This window comes from Rutilus rutilus (assembly GCF_951802725.1).
Source record: "Rutilus rutilus genome assembly, chromosome: 15".
NCBI lineage: Eukaryota > Metazoa > Chordata > Actinopteri > Cypriniformes > Leuciscidae > Rutilus > Rutilus rutilus.
Window position 1 is genome coordinate 23,985,688 of NC_140220.1, and position 18,335 is coordinate 24,004,022.

Genomic DNA, 18,335 nt, shown 5'->3' on the forward strand with positions numbered 1-18,335 from the left:
AAATCATTTTAAAGGTATAGCGGAGGATTTTCTTTTTCCGGGTGGATCATCAAGACTATTGGTCCTCCTAAGTGTCAATCATTCTGGTGATATGACACTTAAGGCCGTCGTACGTGCTCGTGCACACGATGGCGTGCGCTCAAAACACAGGTTGGGCTTCCCACTGATGCCTCAGTCGCGAAGTTTCTACTTGACAGGTAAAGTTTGGCATGCTATTTGGAGAAATCCATTTAAAATCACTGCTAGTAAAAGTTAATGTACTCTCTCGTGCACACATTTAATAGGCGTTCCCTCTCGGGAGCATTGCGCATGTGCATTTTTTCAAAAAGTGGAGAGGGCGGTTCTTTTCTAAAATTCGGGAAAATCCTCCGCTATACCTTTAATATGCTGATTTGCTGCTCAAGAAACATTTCTTTTTAATGTTGAAAACAGCTGTGCTGCTTAATATTTTTTGTGGAAACTATAATACAGGAGAAAGTAGTTTCCAGGCATGTAATCATTTTTTTTTTTAGGTTTTCCATAACCATGGGGACTATATGTTGTCACAGGTTGGCTGTTAAAAATGAAATGATCAATAAGTTATGACAACATATGTTTTTACATTGCTTTACATCAAAATAACTCAAGCAACTTTTTTTATGAGTTATACAAGATTCAACTCATTTAAGTTGAAATGACTTAAAAATCCAAGCTGATTGTACTTAAAAATTTAAGCCAGCAACAATTTTTTAGAGTGTTGTTGATTTGCTCCAAACTGCATATGTTTGACAGCTATAATGCATGATCAAAATAACTACACAAACTAAAAATTGCATATACCTCTTTATTTTCCCTATTTTTTCTTTTCTTTTTTAACAATAAAAATGAAAGTGCAAATCAGAACAGGAACACCATGCAGTGCATAACTTTTAAAATGAAAACCGCACACAGACAGGAAGTGACACACACATGTACAGTACAGACATGTATACACTGACAGGCAGAGGTCGTCTCCCAGCAGGGCTCGGCAACAGGTAGAAAACACATTATTCTCATGTTTCACTGCAGGGAAGCTGTTCACACATACAACACTGCACTGGAGAGAGAGGGAGGGTATAATATCCAGCACAAACGCCTCTACATAGACAAAACACTGAACATGAGCTGAAGCCATGGCCAACACACTAATGCCCCTGTGAAACTAATGGGGGCCGTAAAGTTTCTGACCAGTTTTCACAAAACACAGCCATAAAGCTGATATAAGTGACATAAAACTGGCGTAAGGGACTTGAAATAAGACAAAGATTTACCAAGCATGCGCACATTCCTGCGATTCCCACCCAAGGTTTCCCATTGATAGTAAATAAAAATGGCTAAGTCCAGCAGCAGGGCGGGGGCGATAAACTCCCTAAACTATGTGTTTAAGCTTTTACCTCAGCACTTTTTCTCCAGAAAGGTGCACTGATCCTCAAAGCGACCCGGAGTTAACTTGGGATTTGAGGGGAGAATGTTAAGAATGCGTAAAGGCTTTGAATTCTGGGAGGACTGTGCAATATTTTTCCATGAAAACAACATCATAATCCAGTCTAATCTTCCCCCAGCAATGGTGGTTTGCACCGAACTGTTAAACTTTTTAGAGGCATCATATCTATTGCATTTCATATAAATGATACGAGAACTTTCCATTCTGTTTTACATTCAGTTAAAATGGTACAACTGCAGTATGTATCATAAAAATACAGCATACTGGTACAAAACACATAAACGCTCTGCTCCATGCGCACAATGGTAGACATTTAACCATTACGTACAGTACAAGAAGGGGAGATTCAGGAAGATCACCACATCTATAGAAAACAATTTGCGATAAAGTCAGTTTTTCCAGATTATGAGCAGAAATTAATATGAAAATGACTAGTAGATCTAGCTTTGCAACTAGTTCAACACATATAAAAAAATGATTGGTTCAAATGATTCAGATCTATCCTAGACAGCAACATAGTGTCGGCCCAGATCCGGGCCACATCTAGTACATGCGGATCAATGCCGACACTATGTTGCTGTCTGGGATTGGTTGAACTGAAAACATCTCTTTTTTGGCTGTCTTGTTTGATTGAATGATTTGTCATAATGTAACATCTGCATATAATAATCAATATAACTCACTCCTCTCATTTTCAGTCATCTTTCACTGCTATTTCCCATCTGGCTGTTTTGTAGTTGGTCATTCACACACGTTGGCACAAAGACAACAACAACAGATCCACTACCTGAATCCCCACTGAAATCCACTTTTTTATGTCATTTGTTCACAAGTAACACTTAAGATGTGAGCTTAAATAAAGAATAAATATGTGTAACTAATAAATACATTGGATCTACTTCATACAAACAACCACACACATAACCAAATATGTTAAAGTTCACAATCTATTTAAGGCATCGCAGGGGTGCAAACTTTTAAATGCTCTTGGCTTGGGTCGCTTTATATGTTCTCATCAGATACACACCGCGTATATAATGTTTATATAAGTATAAATTATATTTATAGTATATTACTATTACTTTACAAAAATGCAGAAAACCATAAATAATAATGGGTTGAATGTGTCATTCAGGGAAAGTGCTTTAATAATGTCTTTCTGTCTGTCTGTAATCTCAGGCATTGAGAATATTTTAAGGCCGTCTGATTAAAGGCTCACTCATATCGACAAAATGACTGGCACGTTCTCCACTTCATCGTCTGTATTCTTCTCTATTTGCATTTTAGCCATATCAAGGCACAACATTTAAGCTGGTCTGCCTGCCCTCGTCCAGCATATTTGTCTCTCTATGGCAGCGGCACAGCCCATGATGTAAGCAAGGCCTCTGAGACAGACACAGATAGGTCACGGTCAGCGGTTTCCACTGCAGATGGTGTGTATCATCTGAGATTCACGCTGACATTCCCCAACACTGCTATATAAATGCTCTCTGGAGACTGCAAGCCAAAGCCTGAACGCTCAATATAAGTTCTTCACTCTATAAATTAACTCTTAAATAATGTGAATAGATAGGATTTCTTTGCAAAATAAGGAACAATCTCTAATATAATATAATTCAATAATGATCTTTGCTCTGTATGTTTAAACCTAACTAAACTATGCAACTCAAGTGATCGATATGAGAATATAAATATACTGTATAATACATGTTATCAAAAGAAATGTATATATAAAATCAGAAGTATAGTTTTTGAATTCTTTAAACATATGACGATAAGGAAAAACCTCTGACTAAAGTGGCCCTAAAAATGTTTTGGACAAAATTAATGTTTTATTTGATTTTTAAATAAAAGATCTGTTAGGTTTAAAATAATAAAAGCTATACATATACAGTTACAAGATAAAAAGTTATGGGGGGAAAATGTCAAAAGTATATGGACCATGTCTGGTTGTCAAACATGAATGAAACATAATAATAATTATTATAATAGTGTTGTTATTATTATATAGTAATAATAATTTCCATTATTATATTATTATTCCACCTCTATATTATTATGGTATAAATAATAAATTGCATGCCACGTTGTTTGCTGATGGCCTTGATATGATTGGTTAACTAATACAACGACTCATACCTGCGTCTTTAGTGTCCAAAACCTTTTTGGGGCCACTGTATGTCTGTGGCTGCTACTGTGGGACCGACATAAAAGCAACCCCGAACTCCATAATTCACAACCCCTTAACCCCTTCACCTTTTGACTGGTTTCTAAGAGGTAAAGACCACTAGATGGTGGTGTTTTCTGGGCGCGTTGGTCTCAGCGAGCCAAGGTAGTGATGAGACTGGCACACATTTCAAAGAAGTCCATGGTGTGGCTGCCCTGACGCGGGGCCAGCAGGGGTGTGCTCCCGGTCAGAGACCCTGGCAGAGAGCTGCTGAGCTGGGGCATCTCGACAGCCACGCTCGCAGAGTCGATGCTGAGCCGTGGTCGATGGAGGCCCGCTGTAGAGCCAGAGCGCTGAGGAGTCGACGACCCTGACTTGTGCTCGATCACATCATCTGAAAAGTGAGCAAAAGAATTTTTACATTTTATCAGACAGATATAATGAAGAGTAACAAGCCCGGACAATAATTAGGATTTTTGTACATTAGGGGCTTCACAACTACACTTTAAATGTTTAGAGTTTTTTTTTTTCTTTTAAGAAATTAATACTTTTATTCAGCAAGGATGCATTAAATTGGTCAAAAGTGACATAAATATATTTATAATGTTACCAAAAATATATATTTCAAATAAATTTGAAACGTTTTCAGGGAAATATTGAGCAGTGCAAAACTGATAATAATAAGAAATGTTTCTTGATCATCAAATCATCATATGTAACCCTGGATCACAAAACCAGTCACAAGTCGCACGGGTATATTTGTGGCAATAGCAACAATACATTGTATGGGTCAAAATTATCCATTTTTCTTTTATGTATGTCAAAAATCATTAGGATATTAAGTAAAGATCATGTTCCATGAAGATATTTGGTCAATTTCCTACCGTAAATATATAAAACATTTATTTTTGTGAGTGAATGCGGCACAATCGCGAACAGAAATGGACAACATCACTGGGAAGCTTATTTATTCAGCTTTCAGATAATGTATAAATCTCAATTTAAAAAAAATTGCCCCATGTGACTGGTTTTGTGGTCCAGGGTCACATATTAGAATGATTTCTGAAGGATCATGTGACACTATAGACTGGAGTAATGATGCTGAAAATTCAGCTTTGCCATCACAGGAATAAATTACATAAATATATTCAAATTAAATAATTATTTTATTAAGTTATTTTAAATGGTAATAATATTTCACAATACAACAGTTTTTACTGTATTTGTGATTAAATAAAGGAGCCTTGGTGAAAATAAGACCTTTTTTTTTTTTCAAAAACATTAAAAATATTAATGGCCCCAAACCTTTTTTTTCACACGTACTGTATCTTAAAAAGTTCTTATGGTTTTAGTACACAAAGTCACAAAAAATGTCAATTGAAATTAAAATGAATAGTCAATTATTCAGGTTTGGAAATGTTATATTTTTTCATACAGTTAAAATAGGTACATGAAAATAAATAGCTGCCTTTTAATTCCAGTAAAGAGATCGTCATTTTTGGTGGTACTTGTCATTAAAAAAGACTGATTGATTGATGCTCACCATCGATGCTCTTGAAGTCGAGCAGGTAGCTACGGTTGTCCACCTGGTAGAGCTGCAGACACATCTTCACAAAATTCCCAGTGACAGGATTCTTCCGGCGCACTCTCAGGTGATACGGGTTCACCACCTAAATCCCACGACATCCGACACACTGACACATTTATTCTCACTAATCAAATCAAACATGCATACTTGTGCTTGTATCAAGCCACTCACTTTCCACTCGTACTCCAGCTGTTTCATGGCGCGGTAAACCTCAGCCATGATGTCGTACGGTTTGCTCTGGCTCCGAATGCCCAGGTGCCATTTTGCTTTCTTCACGGCCAGCGGTTTGGGTCGGGTAGTGTTGAGGGCGTCCAGAGGGCACCGTGCCTTAGGGCTGTCGGCCAGGAGCGGGGGCATCCGTTCGGGATGAGGTTTGACCCCTGGTGGCAGAGGCATGCCCTCCTCCATGAAGGAGCCAGTTGGGGGACTGGAGGCCAGGTAGAACTCGCTGGCCTGGTTCATGATTCTCCGGTTGTCGATGATGAGGTGGTACGCCACGGCCAGCTGGTCTTGAGGGTCTCCGCTGTAGAGGCTGCTCAGTACTTCGGCTTCAGTGCATTCAAACTTGTCGCACACCTCCCGCACGGCCTCCTCGTCCACCTCTGAGGAGTCGTATGAGGGGTCCTCGGGGAAGAGGTAGCAAGGAAGGTCCTGTTTAAACCACTCATCCTCTCTGCCATACAGGAGAGAAGAAAATAAATGTACTGTATGTTGTATTTAAATATTTGTTAAAATCATACGATGGTTAAACTGACAGAGTGCATAAGTTCATGGGGCCCTATCATACACCTGGCTCAAAGCAGAACCAGGCGCGACGCAAGTGTTTTTTGCTAGTTTCAGCCCGACGCAGTTATCATTTTCACGTCCTGCGCCACGTTGTTTAAATAGCAAATGCATTTGCGCCCATCTGTTCGCCCATGGGTGTGCTGGTCTGAAAATGAGGTGTGTTCATTGTTGGCAAGTTGCTATTTTGAGGCAACTGAAATAGACTGTGCCATTGACCAACTGAAACCTGGTCTAAAATCAATGGCGCAATATTTTTTGGTTATTTAAAGAGCGCATTAGTAATGTATGCCTATAGGCGGGTCCACAACACACACACACTCTGCTTATTACACACACAGGGACGTGCAGCAGCACAAAAACAAACCAAATTTAAAAAAAAAAACCTTTTTCAGTCTTTCAGTCTTCCCACTATCAAATTCCGTCATGTAAATGGCGAATCTGCCATTGCGCGAGCGCAACTGGCTTTTAAAGGGAATGGGAGATGAGACTCTGGTTGGTTTATTTCACGTTACGCTCAAAACATACCCATGACTCATTAAGAGAATAGAGACAACCCTTTTAAACCATGCGCCGACCATTGCCGACCATTTTTCCCGTTGTTAAACTAGCAAAATGGATTCGGACACGCACTAAGTGCACTTGCGCCGTGCGCTTTAGACCATGCGCTTAGATCGTTAAAATAAGTCCCATGAAGTGTGATGACTAATAGCAACCTGATGTCTTTGATAGTAGCTCTCTTCAGTGGGTCCACCTGCAACATGAGCATTAGTAGACTGGCCACTGAGCGGTTGAGGTATTCTGGCATGTAGAAGACCCCTCCACGGATCTTTTTGAAGAGGGTGGGCACGTGCTCGTCATCGAAGGGCAGAGTCCCACAGAGCAGTGCATAGAGAATGACGCCACAGCTCCAGATGTCCACCTCTGGACCAGCATACAGCCTGAAACACAACATACGTGTCATTGTGTGAATGTGTGGGCTACTACATTGTGTCTACATTGTGTGTTAGAAATCAGGAATGGTGAGAGAACATTGCGCTTGTGCGTTTTTTCATCTTCAAACCAAACTTAGGTCTTCAGCTGGCAAAGTTTAAATCCCATCTAGCTAGTGCACTTCACATGTTTACACGTTAGGTCAGTAGGCGGAGAGTAGGTGGTCTCTTGTGGCTGTTTGAACACATTCGACCACATGAGCATCTACACTACGAAAGCAATCCAGTCGAATGCGTTTGGAAGTGGTCGAAAGTGGACAAGCTCAAAACGTTTTAGACCTGTTTACACCTGTATTTAGCATGTGATCCGATCGACTTAAGCGCATCTTAATACCAGGTGTAAACAGGGCCTCAGAATGAATGAGAAATTTTCCAGAAACAAGCAGGCCAGACTTTTGACTATCGATACATATAATACAGTGTAGCGCATATTGTCCAAGAACTGTACATTCTTTACATAAGACTTTAATAAAACTGACTACATGACCTCTCACCTTCCTGAAATGACCTCTGGTGCAGCGTAGTTTGGTGATCCACAGCTTGTTCTCAGGAACTCTCCGTCTGACATCATGTTTGACAGACCTGACAAGCAGAACCGCACAAATACACTAAACAGACAATTTGATTGGTCAAGTATATATATACAAGTAAAACAAAACGTATTTCAGGGCAGATCTAAATACAGTGGGATCCAAACGTATGACACTATATTTGACAATCTGGGAATTTTAATACAAATAAATAATGAAATAATATGAAGTTGTAAAAATCTATTAAATTAGAAAAATTTTACAAGTGGTCTCAGGCTTTTGGACCCCACTGTATATGTGGTGTAGCTCAGTGCATCTGCAGGGTGCAGCAGATAGTTCAGGTATATTCATTTCAATCATCATTGTAATGCATGTGTTATGCCCACTGCACAATACAATGTCATTATATTAATAAATATAAAAATAACATTCTACCAATATATATGTAGATTGGGGTATTTATGTATATATTTGTTATATACACAGCTTGCTGTATCATTTTTAAAATCTGTGAAATAGATTTATAGAAAATAGAAGTAATTTATACTTGTGTGTATGTGTATGTGTGTGTGTAAATAATACAAAGTAAAAGGTAATTTAAAATATAGATATGTTAAATTAGAAAATTAGGAAATAAAGCATTTTTACTAGTGCTCTCAAACATTTGGACCCCACTGTATATGTGGTGTAGCTCAACAAATCGAGCTGCAGGGCAGATTTATGTGTATTTCTCTTTGCCTCTTTCCTGTCTTCGCTCTTCTGTGGATAATCAAACAGCATGCCTCATATAAACCACACGAGTGGACATGCAACAAAACTGCAGCTGGTTGCTTGGCAACTATCCCTCACTGTCTGCACAACATTAGCTTTCTGTGTGTGTGTGTGTGTGTGTGTGTGTGTGTGTGTGTGTGTACCAAAGTCAGCGATCTTGGCATTCATGTTGCCATCCAGCAGAACATTTTCTGGCTTGAGGTCTCTGTGCACCACCATGTGCCTGTGGCAGTAATCTACAGCTGAGATGATCTGCTGAAAAAGACGTCTCGCCTCTGTGTCCTCCACCTGCACATGAGAGACATAAAGAGAGATTACTACAACATTATGTATAATAAAAACTAGTATTTGTTCTCTGTGGGTTAAAGCTGTCTGCATTGTATTTGATACAAAGTTCTACATTCAAGTCTAAATCAGTACTACTATCCAGATCAAATACTCGTCTTCTTGCTAGGAAAATTTTTTATTTGGATAAAGTAATGTCAAGAATAACTTTTGTATTGTTAATATTATTTCAAAATGAATATTTACTGAATTTAAGCAACTTCCTCACTTAATATTTCATTTCTAGAAAAACAGTATTGAAAATGTACTGAATATGATACAGCAGGTGTTTAGATATATTAATTTAATAATCATTTAATGCATGTATTATGCCCCCAATACAATTAATTTAAATTATTTGAATAATTCAATTAATTAAAAATTGAATTATTTTACTAAAATATATTTAAAATGGGAACTTATATTTGTTAAATACATTGGATGGATGGACAGATAGAAAGACAGACAGACAGACGGAGAGAGATAGATAGATAGATAGATAGATAGATAGATAGATAGATAGATAGATAGATAGATAGATAGATAGATAGATAGATAGATAGTCTATGTTATCTATATAAAGGTAGGCTATATGTAATTTGTCAATGTAAATTATGTATTATAATTCATTGAATTTCTTAAATGCTAAAATTTAGATAAATCATATAAATTGGGCATATTAATGTAAACTCTGCCACCTTTTAGAAATTTTTTTTACTGAATTATTCTTATATCCAACAACATATTCAAAAAGTAATTCAAAAACTTGTTCAAGTGTTGATGAATTAAGGCACTAAAAATAAAAAGGATCAAATTTCACCATAGTCAGCTGTGTGTTCAAACTAAACATGTCCTGCAACATGAACCGTCAGGCAGTGCCATTGTAGGCAACCCAGAAAACACAAAGACTGAACGCTGTATATATGCATGAACTCCCTGACCCTTCCCACGAACACCTCACTGGATCAGGTGCTGTTTGGATAAGCTAGATCCCCATAACCCCAACAGGTCTGGAAGTCTCAAAGGTTAATCCATGCTCAAATCCAGACCAGAGCCACAAAAGCAAGTTAAGAGTCCTGAGGCTCATAAAGCAGTTCCCAGCTATTAGGTGACTAACACAAAACATAATTGTGTTGTCCATAATTGTATGTAATTGTTTTGTTGTGTAGAACTCTATTAATTGTGATGTTCAGTAATTTTACAGAGAACCATTGAGAAAGCCAATAGTCTTTCCCATGATTCTAAGAGCCTGTTAGCCTGTAGGTGACTTTAGTAGCAGGAGCTCTTCAGATGATTCTTACCCTTCCATGCTTACAAATATAGTCAAAGAGTTCCCCTCCAGACACATATTCCATCACCATGAAGAAGTCTGTGGGAGTGCTGATCACCTGATACCTGCAACACACCAGAGAAAAGAACCACAGACACTCAACAAGAGGCTTTAATGTTGGTGCTTTCAACATACAGCAATACAGAGCTCAACAATAAGGATGGCCAATGGCCCGGGGGACACTGTCTTTATCATGTACGTATGCCTTTATACCCTGCAAAGAAAAACATTTGGATTTCTCTGATATGTGAAACAATATTATTATTGCAACTTCAGCTGACTGCAAGCATCAACTATAATAAGATGAAAACTCCTTGCCATTGGTTTCCAGCAAATCCAAAAATCTGAATAAAACCCATAAAACCCTGCCCAACATAACTTACCAAATATTATGTTTCTCACACATTTTGGAAGTCAAATGCATTAAAAATGTCATTGCACAGAAAAACTATAGTAAAAAAAGAAAAAAGAAAAGAAAAATTCAATAAAAACTCTACTCTATAAAACCTATTTAACAAGCTTTTTTTTTCAACTCAATTGTATTGGACGCCAATAAGAGCAACAGCATGTTCTGCTACAGTTCTTGGAAACAGAAATGTTGATCGTAATTTCTGCAGGGAAACCTACTGGCAGTCTGCGGTGTTGTTGTCCCTGTTTATATTCAACATAAGATCCCTTAGTGGGAGACACAGACAGCCTTTCAACCAGCAGTAGAGAAGGACAAGGCCTTTATTCCTCAGAGGGGCTTAATATAGAATACTGAAAAAGTCTGGGACACCTGATGTGATTTTCAAACAAACATAATGTAACTTTACAAAATCCAATCATTGAAAAAAGAATGATAAAAGGAGAGAACAAAGCACGCTCTCAAAACAGAGCAAATACCCAGAGAAGCACACACAAAAACACAGCAGGGGCTTAACATGGTACATGTGTCGAGAATACAATAACACAGCTATTGCATTATGATGAGAGAAGGGGAATAAGTGAGAGATAGGGATATGAGAGGATAAAAAGATTATGCTGTCTTTGTCTCCTTAACTTCTGATCAGAACAACCCTGAAATGTGCCATTGAACTGTGAGTGACAGAACAAGAAATGTTTTCCTCCCAATTAAAATGTGTAATGTATTTGGTTGTCTTGTTCCTGTTTCCCTCTGTTCCTTTAAGTCTGTGTACACCTGTGCCTTATTATCCACTTAGCCCTTGTGTTTCTCCAGTCTAATGCACTGAACTGTCTTGTTGGTGAGTTTTGTTTCTTGTTCATTGTGCTCCTGTCCTTGGTTTTCAGTATAATTAAAATTGTGTTTAACTGTCTGCTTAATATCTGCTAACTCTTTATTGTAATGATCACCCAAAAGACATTCTACTGACTATAAAAGTAACTTTGCAGGTACCTGTCAACTTATTCTACTTCCCTGAACCCTAGCACCTAACCTTAACCCAACATTCTACTATCTGGCTACTAATATACTCTATGACTGGTAGTTAGCATGTAGTTGCAAAGTTGCTTATAGTTGGTAATGTCTAAAGTGGACCATCGAAATAAAGTGTAACCGTGTAATCTATTAAATGCAATCTAGAAATCCTCAAATACCAAAGTGTCTGTACAATGTGTTCTTTTAACTTGTAGAGTTTGTTAAAAAAATTAAATAAATGCCTACACTATAAATCTGATCTGAGATCAGTTTAAAAACCATATAGAAACTGGTTCACTGAGATAAAGATCCCTAGTGGCGAACCATTACAATTGACAAGGTCTGACGTGACAAAACCTTGTTTACTGAAATCAAGCCACTTTGGCAGGTTGATACATGCTACTACTGGTTTAAAGTTTCAAAGCTAGTCTACCAGGACATTTTCAGAGCACTTCATGCTTCCTTCATTTTCCAGCAGGATTTGCACCTGCCCACACTGCCAAAAGAACCAAAACCTGGTTCAATGACCATGGTATTACTGTGTAATTACTGTGTGATTTCATGTAATATTCACATTTTCTGGGATTTTGATTTCGTGGGTTTCATAAGCTGTAAGCCATAATCATCAAAATTATAACAAATAAAGGCTTGAAATATCTCACTTTGCATGTAATGAGTCTATATAATATATTAGTTTTACCTGTTAAGTTGAATTCTTGAAATAAATCAACTTTTTGATGATATTCTAATTTTATGACCAGCACTTGTATATATAATATATATATTTATGTGTGTGTTTTTTTAATTTTTTTTATATACAATCAAAATAACACCAGAAACCTGAGGATTTCAGGACAATCTATTTATGCAGCTTAGTTTTAATAAATGTTTGTCTTGAATTGGGGAGCTTTAGGCTTTTCTGGAGAACATAATTGCTTTACCAGCGTCTAGAACACACCAGACTGGACCAGCATGGAAATGTAAGCAGGACGAAGCTGGTCTTTTCAATTGGACTCATTAAAATCAATTATCTGTAACCACAGAAAAAAAAAACATCTGTTGCGTCACCTTTGATCAAATAATTTGTATTTAAAGTATTTGCCCACAAAAATATTCCACATCCTTGTCATTAGTGATGTCAAATCTCACAAAAACTGACACACATTGAGCACATAAAGTCAGCATGTGTAATGATCCTGGTAATACTCCTAAAGTTTTAAGCGCACCATATTAAAGTCTCCTGAAATTCCAGTTCAAAGACATAAAGCTTCTTAAAATCTTTAAGAAGCTTAAGCCGTCAGTTAACCCAGTGTAAAAATGGTCAAGGTAGATAATCACCAGTGCACTGCACAGGCATACCTCAGTGGATTTTGTTGATGTTGATTGCGTTTTTCATGTTTTTTTATTTATTTTTTATGTGTGATTCACTCACAGCTTGATGATGTGTGGATGTCTGAAGAGCTTAAGGTTCTGAATCTCTCGTTTGATTTTCCCCACAACATCGAGACTGCGGATCTTCTGTCTGTTGAGGATTTTCACAGCAACTTTGTGTCCTGTTAGCTGGTGCTCTCCAACTGTTGGCCAAACACACACACACATCAATGAAGACTCAGCTGAAATACCATCGCCAGCAGTTAGGTTATTGTAAACACCACTGATGAAAAGATAAGTTTTATTCCAACGAAAGCAAGCATCAGCACTGCGGGCCGGCGACCTCCAACACAAACCTTCTAAGAAAACAAAGAAAGAGATGAGACTTTCATTTCAGGTCTGAGGCCTCAATATAAACAAACAAAACCTGATCTACTCTGAGTTTAGACTTTCATATACTAGCCTTAAGACAATTGCTTATCTAGAATTAGATACTGCTCACTTTTGAGCAAAATTTACGAAAACAAATACCCTCATTTTGTTTGGTTTGATATATTATCAGTCTTGCATATTATTGTAACAAGTAAGATTACATATTTCTCGCCCCCAAGCTGAAGAAACACACACACACACACACACACACACACACACACACACACACACACACACACACACACACACACACACACACACACACACACACACACACACACACACACACACACACACACACACACACACACACACACACACACACACACAAGTATACTTACATAAACAATTACAAAAAAGACATGTATAATGTTACAAATCTATCAGTATTTAAGTATATAAGTATATATTTCAGTTATTTTTGCATATTCTGAACCTTAAAATAATTAGAATGGTGTAACCTAATCTATTCAGGTTTATTCAGTAGTATTTTTTACTTTATAATTTTAGGAACTATATTCACTGCCTGAGCTACATGAAGAAATAAGGAATTAAAGGTCAGTTAATAGAGCTGCAAAAGCAAAGCCTCTATAACAGTTGGAGGGTCACTTGCAAACAAAATGTGCTTCCGCTGTGGATATTTAAGTCCAGTGACACCCTGAGCATGCATTATGGAGGGAGTTTAAAGGGCTTTATTCATATCAGCACCCTCAAGCAGCTTCTGTTGTACAGTCTTTACAGACAAGGAATAAACCATTTCAGTGTTTTCAGTATTATGGTGGATTATTTGTTAGCTTGCATGCGTTTCCCTGAAATGTTGCATGAGTGTGCTTAAACTGCAGTCATGGGATCTCATGTGGAGCCTGATAAGGCTGTTAGATTTCCTGTCTTGATAAAGATCTTAAGACTCTCCTCAAGGTCATTTGCTCTACTGGTCATTGTTTTTTTTTTTTTGTGAATGCTATACTTTGGTTTTGCCTCAAGCCTCAAATCTCAAAAAGCGAGCTGCCTACCTAGACAGCAAAAACCCTTGGTAGATGTTGTAAATTCATCATCTGACTGCAAGGAGCATCTTTCTCCATAGAGTGCATTAGCGGCCGCCCACCCCCTTTTTCAGCAGCGCTAGTTCTGGACGTATTATTTTCCATTCATTTTCCCTTATAGGGATTTTTAAAAAGTGTTCGTTAAAGCGTTATAGGCTAAATCATGAGGTGAAATACAACACAACAAACTTTGATTTGAAGCACAAACAAAAGTATTTAAAATATCTCACAAAAATACAAAGGTACAAGACAGTGTACTTGCTACTTAACGGCTTTAGTAGGGATAGACCTACAATCCCATCATGCATTGCATACAGCATAAACTAAAAACAATGGAGTAACATAAAACTACTCATTTACAAATGTTGATTTTATATATCGTCACCTTCCTAAAATAATTGCCTAAGTCATTTTTTGACAAAAATGATTTTTTTGCATAAGTCATCTCCTCATGATGCTGGCCACCTCTGGTAAAATCCCCACATCCTCAGTTGAACAGATCATGCAGTTCTACCCCTGCAGTGTAATGGCCTATGTCAAGAGTGTGACCTAGGCCGTTTTATTTGGCCTAAGTCAAAAGATTTTACAAGCAATTTAAAAATTTTAAAAGGCAATTTTACAAGCTTTGAAAGATAGGAGCTACATCAAGAAGAACCTCTGAAGTTATTTTTCATTTTTTGTGTGTTTTCTGAGAAACCTGAAAAAAGACTTAGGCAATTATTTTAGGAAGGTGACGATATACAAACATTTAGGCCTAAGTATTTTGAGATCGTAGAGAGATCGACTCAATTACCTCATTCACAGTGCTTCATGGGAGTGTTTTTTTTGACTGGTGGAATTTTTCTGTACAGCATCAAGGGTTATTATTGGGTAATGCAGTTTTTTTTTTACCAGGGAATTCCGCTGTTAAACACAATAATAAAATAATAATAATGTGGACCATCTAACAACCTCGTAGCTCACAGTAGGTCTGTCTTTATAGGTTTATAAGTTACCGTTCAAAATCAATTTCAGTTTTTATTTCCAGAACCTGACTGTTGCTCTCTATTGATGGCCATTCTAAAACATCCATGTATTCAGATGAAACAGGCTGACATCACAGCTCAGGATAGTGGCTAGTAAAGATTCTCTTGCTCCGAAGGATTTTTTATCCTTTTTTATAAAAGATAAAATAAAATAAAAATTATTTTTAACTAGCCCTATTCCTTTAGTAGAGCTGCAGGATTCTGGATAAATTAAGAATCACGATTTTTGTAGAGCGGGACTTGATTTTGTCCATTCTGAATGGATTAGACCAACGGATTGTTGTGGTTTGCTATTGCTGTGATGTCATGTGAGTGACAGGTTGCCCCGCCCTCGTGCAAGTGAACATCATCATAGAAAAGATGTCACTAGAGGGAGGGGGAAGTTATTTTGATTAGAGATTATGAGGGCACAGGAATTTTAAAAAAAGATGTGCATGAATATATATATATATATATATATATATATATATATATATATATATATATATATATATTTTATTATTCCTGTGCCCTCATAATCTTTAATCAAAATAACTTCCCCCTCCCTCTAGCGACATCTCTTTTATGATGATGTTCACTTGTCCTTCACCTTATTTATATATATATATATATATATATATATATATATATTTTTTTTTATACACATTTATAATAATAGCCTACTGCAATATTCCATAAAAAAATAAGATTTTCAAAAAGCTGTCATGTGCACAGTCTGATTTTCTTTCTTTTTTTCTTTTTGTTGCTTCAAATCAAAGTTTGTAATGTTGTGATTCACCCTGTAGCTGGATGGTTTGGTTTCCCTTTAGGAAAATGAATGGGAACAAATAGTTCCCCTGGAAAAGTGGGCGGTACTGTTGAACCCTATGGTAAAGGCGGACTGAATCGAATCGTGTATCTTTTTTTTTTTTTATGAAATGATAATGCACTGGCAATCAGTAAGTAAGTTTATAACGGATTTATGAACACAGACATACACTAATAATTGAGAGCATTTCTTTTAATGCATCATAGACCGTATATAATAAGATTTTACTTTAATAAATGTGGAGCAAAGCTCAAACACAGGGCTATACACCCGTGCGAAAGGTCATTCCCAAAATGAGCGGCATTCCCACTCGCGCTTAGAATAGAAAATGACTGCAAGGTCAAAGCACTACTGCAGGTAAAATATACCAACTACGACATTTGCTCCAGTGCTACTTTTACAGTAATCATCAGAATACACTTTTGAGACAAACGTTTTAAAGATTCAATAATTTGGGAGCTGGAAATGTATGCAAATGACATGTTTAAGAGCGCAGCTCAATGCCTGGTCGCGATTCAGGGAGGATGACAGAGCATTAAAAAAAATGTAAAATGCCAAATATTAAGAAGGCGTAAGTATGTGAACCCTAAACATTTCCGAAATGCCAGATAGTTCCCCAAATGTTGTGATACTAAACATTTGCGCAAACATGATTGCAAGTGCACCGTCTTCTGTGGTGCTGAAAGAATGTCCATCTCCACGCCATATTCACTAACAGAATACGCACTCTCTGCGCCTGGAGGACGTTAGCGGAGGTTCTGACTACGCATTTCATGCTACGTAAATTGCGCACATCATCCGCCGGCAAGTTCAGCACTAACAACGCCGAAAACATACGTTCGTACTCGCATTCCATGCAGCGTCCGAACACGCATAGTAAATGAATATACTTAACTCTTCACTTTTCCAAATGTTCCGACTCCCAGCGTGTCTCCGAGGATGTAGTGTCCTATCTTTACCCTGCCTTCGTGTTTCTGTTTTTCAGCCATTTTACTATGTGAGGTCCTCGGGCTGCCTTACAGTAGGCGGGATTGAACACATGAGGCAGACTGAGCTTTACTGAACCCCTCTCAGAGCTGATCTGAATTCAGCTTCAGGAGAACCTGTAAACTCTACACAGACAGGCAGCTCTCGGATCAGCTGATAAGGCTTGAACTGGCGGTGAAGGGGGCGGTCGAGGTGTTTAGGTAAACAAGTATTCCCCTCACTGACTACTGAGCACGATACACCTCACAACTTCTACGTTATTTATTTATTTATTTTTAAGATATATCAACTACTATGACATTAATTATTATATAAGAATGTATGTACCATTTCGTTTGATTTTATTTTTATTTTACCTATTGAAATTTTACTCACTATAGAACCACCAAATACAATTCTTCATATAGTAAAAACAGTAATACATTTTTGGTAAAAAGGAATGAAAATAAATACGCATATTTTAAGGAAATGTGACACTGTCCTGCCAGAATTCAAGGCTTCTTCTATCTATCTATCTATCTATCTATCTATCTATCTATCTATCTATCTATCTATCTATCTATCTATCTATCTATAATGAACCCTTGAATTCTGTCAGAACGTATATATATAAATTACCTTTTTAAACAGCAACGTTTCACAGCTGTGTATTTAGGCTATTTATATCAATAGATGATTATTGAAAACATAAAATTAACTTTTAAAATAATAAACATAATAACAATAATAATACTTTTAATAGCGTTTTAATAGTTAATAGTAAGTAGGCTAATTGCACTAAATTTAGTAAATAGGTCTCTTTATTTAATGTATTATTTATTTACGTATTAGTAAATGTGCACATCATGCAGTCAAAATCACCAGATACTGCAGAATTAAAGGTGATTTTCTCCGTGATTTTCATGATCGCTCTCGTGTAAAGTCCACCAATAGGCCGTACACAACTGCAAAAGGTTATTACTGTTATATTAATATTATTTGGCTCGAGATCATCGAGTGAAGTCATTTTTGTCGCTAGTCTAGTAAACGTCAAGTGTGTTACATGCGTTTCACCGCTAGATGGCAATACTTCATCACTGCTGAGTTGGAGTTGCCAAGACCTGAGTTGTTTTATATTGTAGAATTTTTTAATTTTTTATTGGATCAGACAGATATTAGAAAATAAATATATTACAACAATATAAGAATATAGGCTATAACATACATTACAAAGTTTGACATTCTGTGGCATTATTATTATTTCTTTTCTTTTTTTTCTTTTCTTTTTTTTTTCAGGTTTCCTGCAGGTTAGTCAAATGCTCCTTG

The 18,335-nt window shown here is 37.1% G+C and overlaps 1 protein-coding gene across 1 annotated transcript; it reads right to left on the bottom strand.

Annotated features, from left to right (window-relative positions):
* Window positions 1-810: 810 nt before the first annotated feature.
* On the bottom strand, window positions 811-17,144 carry prkaa2 (protein kinase, AMP-activated, alpha 2 catalytic subunit). Its single transcript, XM_084431485.1, has 9 exons — window positions 16,939-17,144; window positions 12,797-12,938; window positions 9,919-10,012; window positions 8,437-8,581; window positions 7,487-7,574; window positions 6,717-6,941; window positions 5,389-5,890; window positions 5,173-5,299; window positions 811-4,023 (listed from the first exon to the last, which is right to left on the bottom strand). Exons 1-9 carry the CDS (start codon window positions 17,030-17,032, stop codon window positions 3,782-3,784), a joined length of 1,659 nt encoding a protein of 552 aa, XP_084287611.1. The 5' UTR covers window positions 17,033-17,144; the 3' UTR covers window positions 811-3,781.
* Between the last annotated feature and the right edge of the window lie 1,191 nt (window positions 17,145-18,335).

Coding starts and splice junctions, on each gene's coding strand:
- prkaa2 (XM_084431485.1), bottom strand. CDS start 17,032: ATGGCTGAAAAACAGAAACACGAAGGCAGGGTAAAGATAGGACACTAC. Junction 7,575..8,436: donor TGCCAAGATCGCTGACTTTG/GTACACACACAC, acceptor TCTGCTTGTCAG/GTCTGTCAAACATGATGTCA. Junction 4,024..5,172: donor CGACTTCAAGAGCATCGATG/GTGAGCATCAAT, acceptor CTCACTTTTCAG/ATGATGTGATCGAGCACAAG.